The sequence below is a fragment of the Pygocentrus nattereri genome, chromosome 14 (assembly GCF_015220715.1).
Source record: "Pygocentrus nattereri isolate fPygNat1 chromosome 14, fPygNat1.pri, whole genome shotgun sequence".
NCBI lineage: Eukaryota > Metazoa > Chordata > Actinopteri > Characiformes > Serrasalmidae > Pygocentrus > Pygocentrus nattereri.
Genome location: NC_051224.1, coordinates 15260090 through 15280155, shown reverse-complemented (window position 1 = coordinate 15280155; position 20066 = coordinate 15260090). Strand labels below are relative to the sequence as shown.

The following is a 20066-nucleotide window of genomic DNA, read 5'->3' as shown; positions in this document are numbered from 1 at the left end:
GCATGTCATCCCAGAGGTGTTCACTGAGATTAAGGTCGGGTACTTTGCAGGCCACTGGAGTTCCTCCACACTAAACTCATGAAATCATGTTTATATGGACCTCACTTTGAGCACATAGGCACAGTCAAACTGGAACAGAAAAAAGCTTCCCCCAAATTGTTGTGACAAAGTTGGAAACATAATTGTCTAAAATGTCTTTGTCTGTTGTAAGATTAAAATTACACTTCGCTGGAACTAAGGGGCCTACCCCAAACCCTATAAAAACAACCCCAGACCATTATTCCTCCTCCACCAAACTTTACTGTTGGCCCTATGCATTCTCAAGTTTCATCTATCAGACTGCCAAATAGTAAAGCATTTTTCATGACTGCAGAGTATATCGAGTGGTGGCGTGCTTTACATCACTCCAACCAACACTTGATATTGCACATAGTGATCTTAGGCTTGTGTGCAGCTGCTCGGCTATAAAAACCCATTTCATGAAGCTCATGACATGCTCTTCATGTGCTGCTTCCAGAGGCAGTTTGCATCTATAGCGTGTGCTGCAACAGAATATTTGTGTGCTCTTCGTACTTCCTCACTCAGCTCCCCTGCTCTGTGAGTTTGCATGGTCTATTACTTCGTATCAGAGCTACTCTTGCTACTAGATGCTTCCATTTCACAGTAATAGCACTTACATTTGACAGGGGCAGATCTAGCAGAGCAGATATTTCACAAGACTTGTGGCAAACGTGGCATCCTGTGTGTTACATTTAAAGTCACTGAGCTCTTCACTGTGACTCACTCCTCTGCAAGTGTTTGTCTATGGAAATTGCATGTCTGTGGGCTTGATTTTGTACACCTGTTAGTAATGGGTATGGTTGAAACACCTGAATTCAACAGTTAGGGGTGTCCACATTGCTTCTGACCATATAGTGTACTATGGAAACAGATATACTAGAAAACACTTTTAACATTTTGAAAAATATAAAACGCTGTGTGGAAAAAATGAGTTTGTCTATACTATATATAGTTTCATACTATACACCCTTACTATAAATAATGGTCCTATATAGAAGCTTGAGCATGTTCTTTAGTAAAGACAATGATTCTATATATATGACTGATATATTTAGATTGTCCTATATAGAAACCTTTTGAAAAGGGTTCTATATAGCACCAAATGGGCTCTTCTATTGTTATGATGTCAAGCCTGTAACCATGAAAACACCCAAATAGTAAATGGTGGTTCTGTAAGAAAGTGTATTGTAATTGTTGACTTTCAAGCAGTCCTGCATCTTTCCTGACAGCCCTAGTGTTTTAACTGAATACCTCTGTGTTAAGCTGACAGATGCTTTGTCTGACTTCTTCAGTCTCAATCAGAAGGTTTGCATTCACCTGGAAGGGGTCTGAAAGGCACAAGCACACATTTAAAAGTGAGTTGGCATCTGCTGTAACTGTGAATTAAGTCCCATACAAATTACAGCTGCAAATAACAAGCACATTTTTAAGAACATCCTTACTAAATTCCGCTTACAATTTCTAATACATAGCACGGACAAGAAATGTTGGCCAGTCAGTTAATGTTGTCCTCACCTTTGACCCGTGTGTTAGGGTTGATCTCACTGGGCTCCACATTGAAGTGAAAAGCTGGTTCGTTATCCTCAATACCATCAACAACCCTGCAGGACATCAGCAAATTCTCAGATTAACTATTTTTCTCACAACCAACCATATTTCTCATCTTTACCCTGAGACCTACAGACTGAGTGGCCCGGTCTAACCAGATGTTTACAGCTCAGTTTATGGTCCACAGCCATAAATTCACATGGCCACTTCAGCAAATGCCATTTTCAGGTTTGAAAAGCCCTTTTACATTTACATTTACAGCAAGAAGTGCTTTGTCTATCTAGAGAAAGTATCTTTTCTAGTTACCAATAGGTTAGAGAAAAAGACAGTCCTGAGCTCAGATACTGCTAGAAACAAAAAGTCCCTTTTACTTTGAACATGTCATGTCTGTGTGGCCATTTCCTTAGAGCAGTGCCTTTAAAGGAATAGCAAAAACAGATTTACACAATTTTATGTTTGGTAGCAATGTACTGTGGGGTAGTATTTATAAGAATATATAACACCTACCTAAACTCATCATGACAATTGAATTAAACCTACATAAACATTAATAAAGGCTTATTCTAATAGACATCATCTGTCATAAAGGCTGTTTTTATCAACTTTGATGTCAAGATGACATACCCTATGTCAGGTTACATCGTTCCTTTCTGAGATTGAGTTGTGTCATGACACATTATAACTGTTAACTTTGTAGCTTTATGTAAAAAGATGGTAAAATGAAGTGGAGAACTATGACTATTAGAGCTAGGCCTTCAATTTAGACCATAAATGTCAAAACATGAAGAAAATACCCACCTCTATGATAATGCTAAGTTCTGCCAGCATCCCTTTGGAATTTTTCATAGCTTGTTAGCACTTAGCTAACAGTAATTCACATAAGCAGTACTGTAAGACTTACAGAGTTTAAATGCAAGCATGATTGTACTGAATAAAAACGAACTAATAATGACAGACACGTACTTATTCATCCCCAGAAGTCATAGAGCCTTCTTACTGTACCCAAGGGTCACAAAAAATGTTAACTTTGGTTCAACCCTTGTTGGCATGTCTGGCTATGTCATATTAATAGCATTATATCACTGTGAAATAGACTGAGCTACTAAGTTATTGCACCGAAGAAAGTGTCATGACACAAAGTAAACACATAATGTCAGCTGACATAGATGTTATATCAATTCAACATCACAGTTGACAAATCCAACCTCTACAGCAAATGGTGGTTCATGGAGTATTTACAGATGATTATGTAGTTCTATATCAGCTGCCATTAAGGGATTATGTAGGTGTCATGTGGCCTAAAACACAAGTTTTATTCTTTAGTTTTACACTAGAGCTATGAGGCTAAAGTAGCTAATAATGATAGTACACGAGTTATCACTATGCAGTCTTTGTGCTTAAATTAACACATACTTGCTTCAAAACTGTGTTGTTAAGACATCTCAAAAAGACTTTCTTATGTGGTTTCTTACAAGCCTGGAAGTCTGAAATATTTCTAAACTTTTGATTTCCATAGATATCAGTATGTCAAACACAGTCAGAAACCACATTAGTATGTCAGAACTATCCCTTTAATTAATTCATAGTTAATGCTGTGGACATTAATACCTGGGGCTCAGGTCCAGCGGGCTGACACAGTTGAGGGATGGGATGAGTAGCTTGGCCGGCCGGTGGGTGGGGCCTGTGTCAACTACAGGAGCACACAGCTCTTCACTGGCTGCCAGTGGAGGGCCGGGGCTCTGTCCCCGGTAACCCTGCGCTGGAGAGCGGCAGAGGCGGAGCATATTAAAATGTCGTAACTCCTCCCCCAGCATGGCGCTCAGAGTGGACTGGGATGAGGATCTGCCTATACTGGAGAGCAAAGGCTGCCTGACCACTTCCTGTCCAGCATCATCCTCTTCATCCGCTTCCACAATAAAGGGCAACTTTGTATGAAGATCCTGATAAGATGACAGATGAAATGAGGACAGGAAAGAGAGGCAAAGAAAAGAATCTTTTGAGGATAAGAACATTATAAAACACAGAAAAGGCTATTTTATCATGACTCAACCTTAAGGCAGTCATAATAGTCCGATTATCATGAAATTACTAATAAACTACGAGACAGAAAAGAGAGAGAAAAATAATGAATAACTGTTTGTATAAGTCATTTAAAATTACTATTGCTTCTTTCAGAACTCGTCTTTTCACAGTATGCTGTGTGAGACCTTGAGGCAAGGTGACATGTCAAAGAACAACAGACAATGGTGGTCTGCCTTACATATACCCAATAAAGCTAAAGCACATTACAGGACACATATAAAGGAGACTCTAAATTAAAGAAGAACTCCACAACCACAGGTCAGCAATGTTTTCAGCATGCCTCTATTCACTTGATGTCCAATTATCCTGACCTTGCGTGACCAACTGCTTCACAGAAATGTTGAATGAATTTTCTGTGTGTGTGTGTGTGTGTGTGTGTGTGTGTGTGTGTGTATGTATTTTTGCTAGTCCAAGATTCAACATTATCACAGGTAGCAGTGCTCAAGACAGGGTTAAATTAGGCTTATCCTCACTCATATAGACATACAGTATGTACTCATTAACGGAGAAAATTTCAATCAAATTCATACACATTAACACAGGCATATATCCTCATATCCATATCCTCACAGTGATATCTTTACACATATCCATATTCATTAATATAGTCATATCTTCATACATATATATAATTATTAAAATCCTTACTCAGTAACACAATCATATCCATATTCATAAACATTCAATTTCTTCCTCATACCTATACTCAATAACACAGTCGTATCCTTACCTATATCCATATTTGTAAACACAGTCATCTCCTCATATCCACACTTGTCAACAGAGGTACATCCATACTCAATAACACAGACATATCCTTACTCACTTTTTAAAAATCATTTGTGAGTGACAGCTGCCCTGTACACTGTGTCAACATTTAATGATGAATGGATTAATAGAAATGGTCCAAAATTGCCGTGGAATAAAATCACATTAATGTACCTTTAAAGTTATCATTTCAAAGATACAAGGTTTTGCTACGATACAACAATACATATGTATGCAAGTGACAATGTGTGGGCTGCGCCAATGACCAATCAGGAATGAATTAAACTCTGGGACATTCTGTGCGCATGCATGTTCAGTAATAATGTGGAAGCAGAGTGTGCATACAAATTCAGCTGAAGCTAGCAGAAAGCTGATACTTCACGTCTTAATTTACTTCCAAATCAATAGCTGTTGGTCTTTTAATTGCTCTCTGTTTGTCTTACACACACACACACACACACACACACACACACGCACGCAGAGGTGGTGTAAAGCTGAAATCTACACATGTTCAGTATATTATCTTGAAAACATGGCATTTTCAGCATGAAAAGCAGGGGCTGGTTGTGTATATGTATGTCACTGTCAAAACAAACTTTGTTAAAACTTAACAAAACATAAAACATACCACAACTTTTCCACGGGCCGTGTTTATTATTATTTTTTCACATATGTTAAATTCAGCAAAAAAACAGCAGTTGTGCATTACAGTGTACAGACACGTGTTCTCTGGACCGGATGTGCTCACTTTTTTCACTTTCAACATCAAAGCTTTGCATGTGTGTGTTACAAACATGTTACCTGTGAGATTTTTGGTGAGCGAGGAAATCGAGTCTGGCCCTGAAAGAAGAATATAAGAGTCAGAGTATGATATTAGCACCACACAGTCAAACAGTTGCCATGTAAATACATGATTAACTGTGGCACTGAGCAGAAACACAGGTCTCACCTCTCTGAGGTTGTAGGTGAGGTTGTGATGAATGTCCTCTGTGAAGCGGCTACCGTATTCAGGATACAGCTCCAGCACCTCGCGCAGGGCTCTGATGCTGATGTACTGCAGGTCACAGTAGGTCAGAGCCTTCACATCCGCATTAGCCTTGATCACCTGATCCCGGCCCGGCAGGTCTGCTCCAATCAGGTCTCCCTTACCTGAACACGACATCCACTCACATTCCTTACAGTCCTAAAAACACTGTGCTGCCAGATTATGAGGTACTTTCCTTGGCCATTTTATCCCACATTTTGTTGACCGCCCACAGTGAACGTAAACTGAGCAGCAACAGGTGGTATACAGTCTGTAACAGTAAACCTACAAAGTGCAGCTGTATGTTAGGTGTTTCAAATAAAATGGCCAGTGAGAGTAGGCACAAGATAGGTGTACCTATTAAACTCAGTGTGTATTTGTGCACAGTTACTAAGTAATCCAATGGTGAACTTCCATGTCATAAATTCTGCGTGTGTTAATGTAAAACATGATATTTTGAGAATTTGCATAAAAAAATAATGTGACTTAATTGCCAGATGGGACATACCCAGTATAGCGAGTACCATGCTGTCCTTCAGCACTTCTAGGGATCCAGAGCAGACGAAGTGGTGGGCGTGCAGGGCATCTCCATGCCGGATGAGGTACTCGCCTGGGGCACAGAAAGAAGTCTTGATGTGCAGAGAGAGGGAGCGCAGGCACCCCCTACTGGCAGACGAAAAGAGTGGCAGCTGCAGGATGTCCTTGTTCAGGTGCATGGCGATATCTGCCCGCAACTCATCAGGGAAGTCATGCAGGAGCTAAAAGAATGAAGGGAGACACACAAGATGAATACTATCTGAGCTAAGACTCACAAAATTTAATAATAAAGAAAGCGTGACATGAAACGCACCAATGTTCTCAGTTTTTTCCAATATGGGGGTTGTGAGGTGATACATGCTGTGAAGTGACTACAGATGTATTTCATACTGTAAAATGCATGATATTCCTAATAATAACCAACAACATAAAACATTGCACTGCTGCACTTGCAACTGGGAAAAAATGGTTTGGTTAGCCTACCTTGGACAAACCTGAAGTTAGCTTCTTATTCGCCAGCTTCTGTTTCAAATTTTCCAGTCTACCTTAAATAGTACAGTCCTTACACTCTGGTGCATGAGGATAATTTGAGTAAGGCGAATGGTTGGCAAATAAAAAGCACACTTCAGCTTTGTCTACATTGGATAGAGCAAACTTGAACATGACAAGGTGAAGTTATCCTTGCAATAGCAAGTTATCTCCTGTTTAGTGAACATATCTCACTGGCCAAATGTTTCTGTTACCAGAGCAAGAACAAAATGCAAGTCATGGTGGGATTCAAGTTCTGAGTGGGCTAAACAAATAACTCCACAGGGATGTTCATAGCTTCTATTTGCACCTCTACTCGGTTGCAGAGAATCTGTGATTTTGCAGTTTGCAAGCCATGTAAAAATCCTATCTTGCTTATTTCAGCCAGAAGGTGGAATAATAACATGTTTTTGCCAAACACAGATGTGCAATATACATATTGCACCTTTTGTAATACTAATTATTATATAAGTGTATATTAATATATAATTATATAATTGTTGCCCTGTGAAGGATGTGGGACCTGTTCAGGGTGTTTCCCGACCTCCGTCCACCCGATGACTGCTGGGATAGGTTCCACCATGTCCCCATGACCCAGGAGGATAAATGGCATAGACAATGTGTGCGTGCATATAATATTGTAATATATATATATATATATATATATATATATATATATATATATGGCATCCTATCATGGCACCACGTTGGAATTCTTCCTGAGAGCGACCCATTCTTTCACAAATGTAGAAGCAGTCTATATATATACATATATATATATATATATATATATATATATATATATATATATATATATATATGTGTGTGTGTGTGTGTGTGTGTGTGTGTGTGTGTGTGTGTGTGTGTGTGTGTGTGTGTGTGTAGAAGCAGTGGAAGCAGTATAGAAGCCACGTAAAATTACAGAGAGGGGTCAGCAGATGAGGTGCATAGTACACTGGGGTCGCCAACTTTCTGCAGAGTCAATCGCTACAGACCTCCAAACATCATGTTGCCTTCAGATTAGCCCAAGAACAGTGTAGAGAGCTTCATGGAATGGGTTTCCATGGCCAAGCAGCTGCGTCCAAGCTTTACATCACCAAGCACAATGCAAAGCGTCGAATGCAGTGGTGTAAAGTGCCACCACTGGACTCTAGAGCCAGTGTAATGTTTGGGGGAGGGGGGATTATGGTGTGGGCTTGTTTTTCAGGAGTTGGGCTCAGCCCCTTAGTTCCAGTGAAAGGAACTCAATGTCTCAGCAGACCAAGAGATTTGGACAATTTCATGCTCCCAACTTTGTGGGAACAGTTTGGTGATGGCCCCTTCCTGTTCCAACATGACTGTGCACCAGTGCACAAAGCAAGTTCCTTAAAGACATGGATGAGCGAGAAGAACTTGGCTGGCCTACACAGAGTCCTGACCTCAACTCAATAGAACACCTTTGGGATGAATTAGAGTGGAGACTGTGAGCCAGGCCTTCTCGTCCAACATCAGTGTCTGACCTCACAAATGCGCTTCTGGAAGAATGGTCAAAAATTCCCATAAACACACTCCTAAACCTTGTGGAAAGTGTTCCCAGAAGAGTTGAAGCTGTTATAGCTGCAAAGGGTGGGCCGACATCATATTAAACCCTATGGGTTAAGAATGGGATGTCACTCAAGTTCATATGCATGTGAAGGCAGATGAGTGAATACTTTTGGCAATATAGTGTGTATATATAGTAAATTCTGATAACAGTTACCATCTTAGCAGCTGCTCCATGTACATGTGTATGAGATTAACACATGCATAAAACTTAAAAACTTACAAAAAAGAATGAAACGCATGCAAAAATGATAAATGAAGCATAATGTTTGTGCTTTAAACAATGCAGTGTATTCTGTATTTGGTCTGAAAGTGACCACCATCACATTTGGACACATTTTAAACCTGCCCTGGTCCTGGATTCACTACTCTCACACACCTCATTACTGCTCAAGTCCTTTTTCAGCTTGATTTAGTAAGTTAGTGCAGGAAAACACTAAACTGGTGGAAAACAGAACTAAAACACTTGGGAAGTTTTATCACCAACGTCACACATTCGGCTTCAAAATGAGTAAAAAAAAAAAAACAAAACAATCCGTGGCACAGTTTTAGCCTTCTTTGAGCGTTCTTCTAAAAATGGGCACATGGCAGAGTCTGAAAATGGAGAGTGCAGTTACACTTTAGGTTAAATATGATCTCAAAGCATGCTAACAGCAGTGAAGTGACATGCAAGCAACAGTTCTTAAGAGGCACAGAGTTCCTGTGAACTGTGCGAAGTGTTTTTTTTCTGTTTTTTTTCCCCTAATCACTGAATAAATTAGTATGCAGACAAAGTGCAAATGAGCTAGTCTCCACTCATCTCTTTTTTCCCCTCCCTCGAAACCTCTACTTTTCTGTGCTGGGTAATTGGCCGTGTCTGCTTTCCAGTGTGGACTAACCATTGATACGGCCTAACAATGGCTCTATTCAGCGAGGACACACTGAGTGGTAAATTAGCTCAGTGAAAGTAGATGTGACCCAGATTTTGTGGGGTATTTCTGATACTGAGTGTGCCAACAAGACACCTACTCTGAGAGTATGAGGCTGCTAACGTATAATAAGAGGTAAGTTAAAGGTACTTTTTGATCTTCCTCTATTCAACTCCTCACTCACTCATACCTACAGAATGCACATATTAGCTTCACAGTGGTTACAGAGTCATTCATAGTAATTATTTGTGATTAATGAATAATTCATAGTAGTTACTGAATAATTCATAATGGTTATAGAAATAATTTACATTAGATACCAAAAATGTACAGGCATTACAGAAATAATTAATTTTAGACTGACTGATTATATTAAGATCTGAATAATTATGATGTTTACTGAATAATTCATAGTAGTTACTAAGTAGTGTATAGTAGTAGATTCTAAATTATTAATATTAAATACTGAGTAATTTATATTAGTTAATGAAAAATTCATAGGGGTTACAGAAATAATTTGCAGCAGTTACTTAATAATTCAAAGTGGTAAGAGAAATAATATAATTACTGAAATACTTAATAGTTGTTACTGAGTAATTCATACTGTTTACAGAAATAATTGATAGTAGGTACTGAATAATTCACAGTGGTTATACAAATGATTCTTAGTCATTAATGAGTAATTCATAGTGATTATAGAAAAAAGTTTAGTGCTTAATGAATAATTCTTAGTGCTTAATGAATAATTCCTAGTGATTAACTAATAATTCATAGTGGTTATATAAATAATTATTAGTGACTAATGAATAATTCATAGTAGTTACTATATCATTCATATTGGTTACAGAAACAATTCTTAGAGATAAATAATTATATATTGTTTGCGGAAATAATTTATACTCAATCATTAATAGTAGTTACTGACTGATTTGTAGTAGTTACATAAAAAGTCATAGTGGTTACGGATTAATTTATGTTAATTACTGAATAATTCATCATGGTTACATAATCTTTCATAGTAGATACTGCACAATTCATTGTAATTGCATGAATAATTCTTAGAATTTACTGAATATTTCATAGTTATTACTGAATAAAATAGTTACTGAGTTATGGAGAACTAATAACATCAATAACTGCACAATAAGCCTCCAGTTTAAAGGGTTCAAGGACCCACAGGAAGTCCTTTAGTGAGCCTAGCATTGCTTGACTGTAATAGGTGTTTTCATTGTGAAACAGCAAAGCTGAGTGTATAACTAGGGGGAAATGAAGGAGTGTGTGGCTTTCTACTGGCAATAAGTTGAATGTTAACCCCTTAAAATCCCAGTCTTATTATATACTAAGGCTTATTATTCAGTAACTACAGAAACTCCAATGCAAAAGGGTTGAGCTATGTTTAGGTCATATATGTGTGGAATAAAACTTTGGGCCTGGCAGATGGGTCCTGGCCATTTCTGGGTTTAATGCAACTCCCTGCCTGAAATGCAGTGCGGAAGCTTTGTTGTACTAATTCTAATCTTTCTTGAATGAGCTCGCTCGGTCTCTATTTTCAAACCCCTCTGAGTGCTGCTTTAAATAAAATCAATTATAATCCTGGCCTTGCTTTAAAAAATCTTTAATTGTATCATTTAGCTTAGTCACTGTAATTAGCAGCCTATATGCTCCCAGCACTTAACGGACATTCAGATTACACATTCTCATATTTGTCTGTAGAAGCTGTTCACATAGTAGCAAAGAAGAAGTTTACATAGCCCAGTTTTATGCAATTAATTATAAATCAGGATGCAACATAATGTTTTGATTAGTTTCATCCCTAGTTGCACTGTTGCTACGTGAAAGCTTTAATACCTCAGACACCTACTTTTGGTATGGACTACAAATCAACATTTGTCAATCAGCAGAGCATAGACAGACTTAAGATCAAAGTTTGATCTTTGCTTTCCTTGTGCACAGGATTGTGTCTCACATAATATAATCATTTGCTTAGGGACCCTGAGCCACAAGGGACCCCACACGTATGTAGTCATTGGTAAATGTTTTTGTGTCATGATATTGGTGGAAAGTATTGGCATCACTTTACTAAAGGACAGCATTCACAAGGCTACATTTACAGACGCTGTTATCCAGAGTGACTTAGAAATTTTAAGAGTCTTGCCCTTATTTGTCAAGTCAACATCTTTCCCATTGGCTCCTGACATCACCTGTTTGCATATTGTTTTTCTTGTTTTACTCACATAACCACATAAAGGTTTTCTTGAAATGGAGTATTGTGTTATAAGCTGATTTGTACATTACTTGACATAGTAATCAGAAGTTTCCAAACGGGGTCAAACAGTGAATACCCCATCCATCACAAAGGAGAACAAAATGCCTCACAGGCATCATTCCATTATGTGACTCATATGTTTTAGAAATTGGACTAGAACAAAACTGTGTAGTTCTATGAGGACCTGACTGAAAAACTTTGGACTTAAACATTAATAAAGCCGCCTGCGGAGCGTCTCTCACCTCGTTGGCGTTGATGCCGTTGTTGACAGACCAAGTGGTCTGGAAGTACTCCAGCATGCGCTGCTTTAGCTGGCGAGGCAGACGGTGCACGCGGATGAAGTCCTTCAGGTCCTTCATGCGTGTGTGGTACAGAGAACGGCGAGAGTACATGCGCTGGATGATGGCTGTCACGTTGCCAAACACCACTGCATGCATCAGGGCTGCAAGAGGAACAGAGGTTCTTCAGAGAGCTTATAAAACAGTTCCTTAGACCTCATAAGGTTAATGTAAAATGCTTTTGTGAAATGCTAAAATGCTATGTGCCTCAGCACCCACTGACCCCACTCTGTCATTTTACATGACCTACCACTTCATGGCTGAGTTGCTGTCATTCTCAGTTGCTTCCACTATGTTATAATAAAACTGACAGTTGACTGTGGAATATTTAGTAGTGAGGAAATTTCACGACTGGACTTGTTGCACAGGTGGCATCCTATCACAGCACCATGCCATAATTCACTGGGCTCCTGAGAGTGACCCATTCTTTCACAAATATTTGTAGAAACAGTCTGCAGGCCTAGGTGATTTGTTTTATACACCAGTGGCCATGGAAGCGATTGGAACACCTGAATTCAATGATTTGGATGAGTGAGTGAATACTTTTGGAAATATAGTGTAATCCCCATGTAAAAATACTGCTGATAGAATGGGAAGCTTTAGAACAGCCACACATTAGTCTAGCATGAGTCAACATGCCCAAGCACTGTTCTCTGGAGAGATGGAGCACCATTCAATACTTCTGGGATGAGTTGGATCCAGAACTAGACATCGAACTTCAGTACTCAACCTAACAAGTCCTCTTGTGGCTAAATACAGTCATATCCTCTAGAGTAAAGCCTTCCCTATTAACTCCCTGTTATATACCCTTGATTTGAGAAGAAAATCTGGATGATCATTTGTTTACAATCTCTTGGACACAAAACTTATTGAAGCAGAGAAATTCTGTGGAAAGTGCAGATTCTAAACTTCTAATCAAAACCATTTGTGTAGTAAATTAAAAAAGTAGATTTTTTTATTGATTTTAATTTGATTAAAAGTTACTGTTGTGCATGCAGTCTTGCTTGTATGATGCACACATTTGAATAGAGTACATTTGCACCACTTTTTTAAGTGAAATGAATGTAAAGTCAGCCACCCTCATTGTCATTTCTTCGAAAATCAGATGTATTGAGAGAGAAAGGAAATGTCATTTTTCCTGGACAGCAGGAGACTACAGTATAGCAAAGCATCAGTCATAAACTAGACTTATGATTAAAATGGGTTGAACCAGGTGTGGTAGAAGAAACAACAGGCACAGTGCAGGAGGACCCCCTGACCAGAACTGGGAACCAGACAGATGGTGGTGAAGTTTATGCATTGACAAATAACATATTAAATTGATTATCTGATTCCTGCAACAGCTGTTCACCACTAATTAGTCGTTAAGGAGATTTATGTCAGTTAATACTCACCTCCGATGAGCATAGTGCAGATGGAGAAGATCTTCTCTGCGTCGGTGTTGGCGCAGACATTGCCGAAGCCCACGCTAGTCAGACTGCTCAGAGTGAAGTAGAGCGAGGCAATGTAAGCACTGCGCATGGAAGGGCCTCCAACTGTCCCATTGGTGTAGGGGGTCTCCAAACGCTTCCCCAACTCCTGCAGCCAGCCTGGGAGAGATCAAAGGGCAGGTGGAGGAAAAGAGCTAAGCTGCCATTCATATAAACTATAGGCCAAAAGACTAGAAGCAATACTAACTTGCAAAAACAGATCTAACCTGATGCACAATGTGCTGGTTTACAAAAGCAAAAAAGTAGTCATTACTAGAGTCTCAACTTCAAAGTAAATTTCTAAGACTAAAGATAGGAAATCTGTAATATAGATGACAATCTCAGGAATTTTAGAATTGATTTCCCATATTTAAAAATGCAAACTCTTAAAGCAACAAGGCATAAGAGGCCAAGTGTCACAGTGATGTTACCACTGTTAGTGGGTGTTGTTAGTTTTATATGCAAAATAACATAATACAACAGGATAAAATGTACCAATGTTCAATACATAATTTCATTTATTGGTAACAAATAATATTTAACCTGCTTCAGCTGTCTACTACTACATCATCAGGCAGTAAAAAGCATGAATTATGTATTTGTATGTAGCCTTAACAAACCATTACTTGGTTATTAGCAGGCCTCCCAAAACTACATCATTAAGCAATAACAAGAGTGAACGAATGGCAGTTTCTAAAGGACTTTTATTTGTTTTATACATCATAATATTTGGCACAACAATGTCCATTATTGTGCCCTTAGTAAGCTTTATAAAGTCAGTAGCTGGTAACTAATGTGTCAAGCCAATAACATTCACTGGCTGCTTATTACTACATTATTAAATGGTAACTATACATACAACATACTCATAACTTATATATATTCAACATATCATTTTTGTCAATTTTTACTTTACAACATCATTTGAGCTCAACAGCTGCCCTTTCACTTTCTGAGAATATTTCATGATGAATGGACCAATTGAAATGCTCCAAAATTGTGTGGAATAAAATCTATGCCATCTTCTGTAAACTTAACATTTTTAATATACTCATTTCTTTGGACAGTGATGGTATACACGTATGTGCTTACCAATGTCCCAGGTGAGCGGGTCATTGCTAGCCAGTTCTTTGCGGCCAATGACGTACCAGACACAGGCAAGCCAGTGGGCAAGCAGGGCGAAGACGGACATGAGAAGAGTAAGGACCACTGCGCTGTACTGCGAGTAGCGGTCCAGCTTCTGCAGCAAACGCAGCAACCGTAGCAATCGCACTGTCTTCAGCAGGTGTACCAACGACGTCTGCAAGACATACACAGCGCTGATCAGAGGAAACTGCTAATTGCCAGTTCTGTTACGCCAGCTAACAGATTCTCATTGCCCAGCTTTGCACTGAGTGATGGAGGAGACAGAGGACTGTTTTACCCACTCACAGAGAGCAAGGCCAGTTAAAGCGTTTTGGGCTCCCAGCCGAAAATGGCTGTGGCATCGCCAGAGATAAAACTGAGGCTGAAGTTCTCCACACTGATGAAACTGTCCGAGCAAAGCATGTCGATAATGTAATTGTAATTGGGAAAAGAATAAAGGAAAGTAAAACAGAAATGACAGGTGTGTTGTGTTTAAAACTGCCTTGATAAAGCCTCCCATTTTTTAAAGAACTGCACAGGATATCTGTAGCATTCAGGACAGTTTAAAGTTCTGCTAATAGTTTTTAAGGCTTTAAATGACCTTAAAGCACCGCTTAGAGTGTCTGTCTGTTAATGTTTCAACACGAGAGCTTAGACCTGCAGATACTGACCCCCTGCAAATACCTTCCAGAAACTAGAGAAAACATGGAGAGACTATTTCAGATATTCTGAATTGTGGAACTCAATTCCACCTCTTATTAGACAGTCAAGCTCAGAGCTCACTTGTAAGAAACTTTTGAAATTGGCATCTCATTAACTTATTGTTTAATTAAATCTCTACATCTAATGATATTTATCTGTGTCATTTTCTTATATAGTACAAATCTCATCTCATATCTCATCTGCTCAAACTAGGGATGCATTTTAGTGAAAAGTGCTAAAGTTTATCCAGATACCATCTGGACACGAAACACATGTTATTGCAAGGTGTAAACAGGCTCATAGCTCCTTACAGTGTCTCTGCCACCATCTCCCTGTGGAAAGCTGCTATGGGACAGTGTCATTTGTAAAACTGTGAAAATTATCCTTTTGGACACTTGTTTTTGCTGTGACAGCAATATAGAAATGAAATTTCACTGAAGTCAACTGCATTCAAGTGAATTTGAGAAAAACTGTATTCTGTACACAAATGTGGTGGAATAGAGTACAGATTGCTGGTGGTGTTGTCATCGAACACTGAATAAGGTCTTGACTAGGGCCACAGCAAACTATCAAGACACTGTGACCTTCCTCACCAAATGTCAATGTGTCTACATACGTCATAAAGCATATTAGATGACACATGAGTCTCCAGTCTTAAACTCGTGTGTTCTGTAATAATTCAGTCATGCTGAAAGATTCCGATGATGCATAACTTTTCCTGTCATGTATCATTTTCTTACAATAGTAGACATGTTTTTTTCAAAAGGTTCATGAAATGATTTTCCTGATATCTGGACATAAGTGCATGCCAACATACAGCAGGCTACATACAATATTACTTGCAGTGGGAAAAAGCTGGCCTGATAGGAATCTGTAAAGCAGGATACTAAAAAAAAATAATCATACATTGGTTTACATATGCTCTTATAATGCCTCATACAGTTTTCAGAGCATCTCATAAGCTCATACGCTCTTACCATGTGCCATTTGGATGAATTTGTGTAATATATGTGGCAGTCCAGGTGGACTGTCATAGCACTTATCACAGTCCTTTATGTTGGATAATACAACTAAAACATTAAATCAATTAAATAAGTACATTGTATCTCCCTATTTTCCTATTACAAGATCATACCTTTAATCACTGACAAAGACAGGTGAATGTATTTGTGAAAAAAGCATGAATGACATCATATAAGGTCCATAGGTAAATGAGTCATAACTTAGGCAATGATATTACACTCACACATAAATCAACTCACCACTGAGACATTGAATGCATAGAGGAGATCGAAGGGCAGGGCAGCAATGAGGTCCAGGACAAACCAGGTGGCTGAGTAGTGCAGGCAGATTGACCGGGAGTCATACACCACCTGACCTGCCGGCCCCACGTAGGTGGTGCGGAAGTTCAAGATGATATCTGCAGCAGGTGTTATATAAAAAAAGTATTACATGTCTATGAAGCATCTATTCATTCTGATTGCATTTTGTGAAAAACGGCAGTTTGAAATGCACAACACCACATTACACAGTTATTACATGTCAATGAAGTGTCTGTTGAACATCTTTTTTGATGCAGTGCTAAATATGTATTTCATAATGTTGTTCATTACAACTGCACTTTATTCTATTCATTGACTGTGAAACTGAAAAGGACTGTTTGAAATGCACAAATACAATAGTTATTCCATGTCTATTAAACCTCTATTAAAATCTTTCACGATACACCACTGAATATATATTTCATAGTGTTGCTAATTAGAACTGCACTTTGTTCTATACATTGAATGTAAAACTGCAAAATGGCTGTCAAAACACATTAAAGCAGTTATTACTTATCTATCAAACATCTATTAAAAATCTTTCATGATACAATGATTGTGTCTGTCATAATGTTGTTCATTACACATGTGCTTTGTTCTATTCATTGGATGTAAAACTGAAAAATGGCTGGTTGAAATGCTCAAAACACATTAAAGCAGTTATTACTTATCTATCAAACATCTATTAAAAATCTTTCATGATACAATGATTGTGTCTGTCATAATGTTGTTCATTACACATGTGCTTTGTTCTATTCATTGGATGTAAAACTGAAAAATGGCTGGTTGAAATGCATTAATACAGTTACTACACATCTATTAAGCATTTATTAACAACATTTCATGAAACAGCACTGAATGTAAATTTCATAATGTTGTTCATTAAAACTGCACTTTGTTTTATTCCTTGAATATGCACACAATGGTACACAGTTATTACAGTCTACTAAGCATCTATTATACATATTGCATGATGCAGCATCACATGTAAGGTCCATAATGTAGTTCACTCCTGCTGCACCTTGTCCTGTTTGTAAAACTGAGAAATGGCTGTTTGAAATGCACAAACACGACAGTATACAGTTATTACACGTCTATTAAGCATCTATTGAACATATTTCATGGGTTTCATAAAGCTTTTCCTTCCAGATGCACTTTGTTCTGTTTGTTAAAATCTGAGAAATGGCTGTTTGCACTGCACAAACACATTAATGAATATGTAAAGAAATATGCTAATGGTGGTAAAATCACCATGTAGACAACACACAGTACTTTATGAATATTCAGCATTCTTGGTGATTGCATATTCTGAATGTTAGATGCATGCTTATGCACAATAGATGTGCCTTTTGTGATTGTGGTCTGCCTTGTCTGCACTCATGGTGGAGGCTTATTGTGAGATAAAACAGACAAACAAAAGCTAATACAACCAAATGAAGACCAGTAATCCAGAGCAAATATCCCTTTGTGTAAAATGAGCCTGTCAGGGCTCAGTCAGTCAGAAATCAATTTAGATCAGCTATAATGTATTAAGGCAGTAATCCCTTTGAGTGTTTGTCTGTGTCTCTGGTTTCTGTGGTCTTAGGCTTCCTCTGCTGTTGTAAGAGTGTGTGTAGAGAGTGAAGGAGGGCTTGTGTGTAATCATCACCTCATCTTCACCTCATTTACACTTTTATGAGTACCCAGCTCTGATGTCACACCCTGCATAGGTGCAATAGACATAAGAGTGGAAGACTAGAAAACTGCACTATAGGGCTGCTGGATTATACAGTTCAAGGCAACTTTTATTGGTACAGAACCTTTACATTATGTGGAGATTCTTTACTTAAAGGTTCCTCAAACTTGCACATCTCGTTTAAAGAAAATGGTCCATTAAAAGGTTTATTTAAGGGCTTTTAAGGCCTACATTGTTATTTGGGTTTATGTACACTGTACATATCAAAAGTCAGTATAGCTTTTTGAGATTTTTTTTCTCTAGTGTTTGTTTTTTTAAATTCTATAAAAAGCAAAGTCCACTTTGAGAGGTGTAATTTTTTTAGTACTACATATCAGGTATCATCAACAGTTGAGCTTACTCCAATGAAGCCCTAAAATATTCTACCTTTTATCTACTCAGTTCTTTCCTATAATTTAGCCATTGCCAATTTCCATGCTCAGACTCTATATTATATCTTTAAAGCCTTCACTACACTACATGACGTCTAAAGTCTCAGATTATAAAAAGACTGGGCATCTCACACTATATGATGAGTGAAATATTGGGGATCACACACTAAGGTCTAGAAGTCGGAGGTGGATTTTAGATCAGTAATCAGATTTCTCTGTGCATGTAAACGCTTACTCTGATTTCTTTCAGATTTCTCAGTCTGTCCGTTTGGAAAAATATACACCAAATACATTCTTGATGAAATGAAGGAATTTAAATCTTCCTTATCTTCTGAATGATGTATGTTCATAGTTTCAGGTAAAGTGTTGCGATGTTTTAAAAAAAAAGCTGCAGCATGAAGTTTTACATTATGTTTATGCCACGTCTTCTCCCGTGAGTTTGTTAGCTGATTGTAAAGCAGAAATCTGATGACTTCCTGAATCATCTAAACCCAGAGTTTCCCATTATCTGATTATTTAAGTGCATGTAAAGACGTTGTTCAGATTACTGACGAAATCTGATTTTCTGCAGTTATAATATTATTAATCTAAATGTGTACATAGTAATTTAAATCATTCAATAAAAAGCCAGGAACAAAGGAACATTTCCATGATACAAGATCTTTAACATTTTTAAGATTCAGTATGCATTGTTTACGCTTATTGTCATTGATAGGAATCTGCCTTAGGGTATTTATGAGTGTGGAAGAAAAAACAAGGACCATGGACAAAACATACAGTGTGATCATCAAACTTTGCATAACCCATGCCCTATAATCAAACTAAATTTGCAGAGGCATTTAAGACAGCTCTAAACATTTAACACTTTACAAATCCTATTAGAATATGAAAAAATAAATAACCAAAAATATTAAAAGTATATACATAAGTACATTTCTCCATAGAAGCCTTTTAGTACCTTTATTTTCAAGAGTGCAGAGAAAAGTGAAGGGGTAAAAGAGGAGAGAAGAAGTTTGGGTGGACACTAATTGCTATCTGTGTGGACAGTTAGGATACTACCATGGGGTGTTGTCATGGCAATAAATGTCAGGTGAACCCCCTCCAAACCCTTCAAACCCACACAAACATACTCACTCTCCCATATACTCACCCAGGATGAAAAGCATCTCCACAGCTATGTCACTGACGATGGTGCTCCGAGAGGTGGAATCACACTCTGGGTCGTCATGGTTACTGTCATCAGGGGTGGAGAAGCACACGTTGTATGGAACGGTGACGGCCACGTAGAAAGTCGCAAGGAGGATTAACCAGTCCCACAGTGCTTTGCACACGCTATAGTGGAGCAGGATGAAGCGGGACTTCTGGACTGACGCAACTTTATACTCCGGTAGGGTGGGCTTGGAAAACACGTTCTGTCAAAATAGACGATTTTACACTAGTTTTGGGATGAAACTGTATGTTTTTTGCCTGTAAAAATAGTATATAACAATATAATAAACACAGTAAAATATAACTAATATAATAATATAATATAAAATCAGTTATTACTCTATCAGTTACTAGAATACAGTTAGAAGAGTGCAAGAAGAAACTCTGGTCAACATGAAAAATTTAACCTTCCTTCTCTTGTAAGCATGCAGTACTGCAGTAGACTCTAAAGCAGTGGTCACCAACCCCTCCCCTGATGATTTCTTTTCTTGCA

At 38.2% G+C, this 20066-nt stretch overlaps 1 protein-coding gene across 1 annotated transcript in view; it reads right to left on the bottom strand.

The window, feature by feature from the left end:
* kcnh4a (potassium voltage-gated channel, subfamily H (eag-related), member 4a) overlaps positions 1-20066 on the bottom strand; it is a 58237-nt gene that overhangs the window by 5369 nt on the left and 32802 nt on the right. Inside the window, exons 5-15 of the mRNA XM_017721237.2 lie at positions 19515-19776; positions 16199-16356; positions 14202-14409; positions 13035-13229; positions 11545-11744; positions 5991-6240; positions 5408-5607; positions 5260-5298; positions 3217-3548; positions 1576-1661; positions 1312-1388 (exon numbers count right to left, since the gene is read on the bottom strand). Of these exons, the coding sequence (XP_017576726.1) occupies positions 1312-1388; positions 1576-1661; positions 3217-3548; positions 5260-5298; positions 5408-5607; positions 5991-6240; positions 11545-11744; positions 13035-13229; positions 14202-14409; positions 16199-16356; positions 19515-19776 (2007 nt within the window). The remainder of the gene's footprint in view (positions 1-1311; positions 1389-1575; positions 1662-3216; positions 3549-5259; positions 5299-5407; positions 5608-5990; positions 6241-11544; positions 11745-13034; positions 13230-14201; positions 14410-16198; positions 16357-19514; positions 19777-20066) is intronic.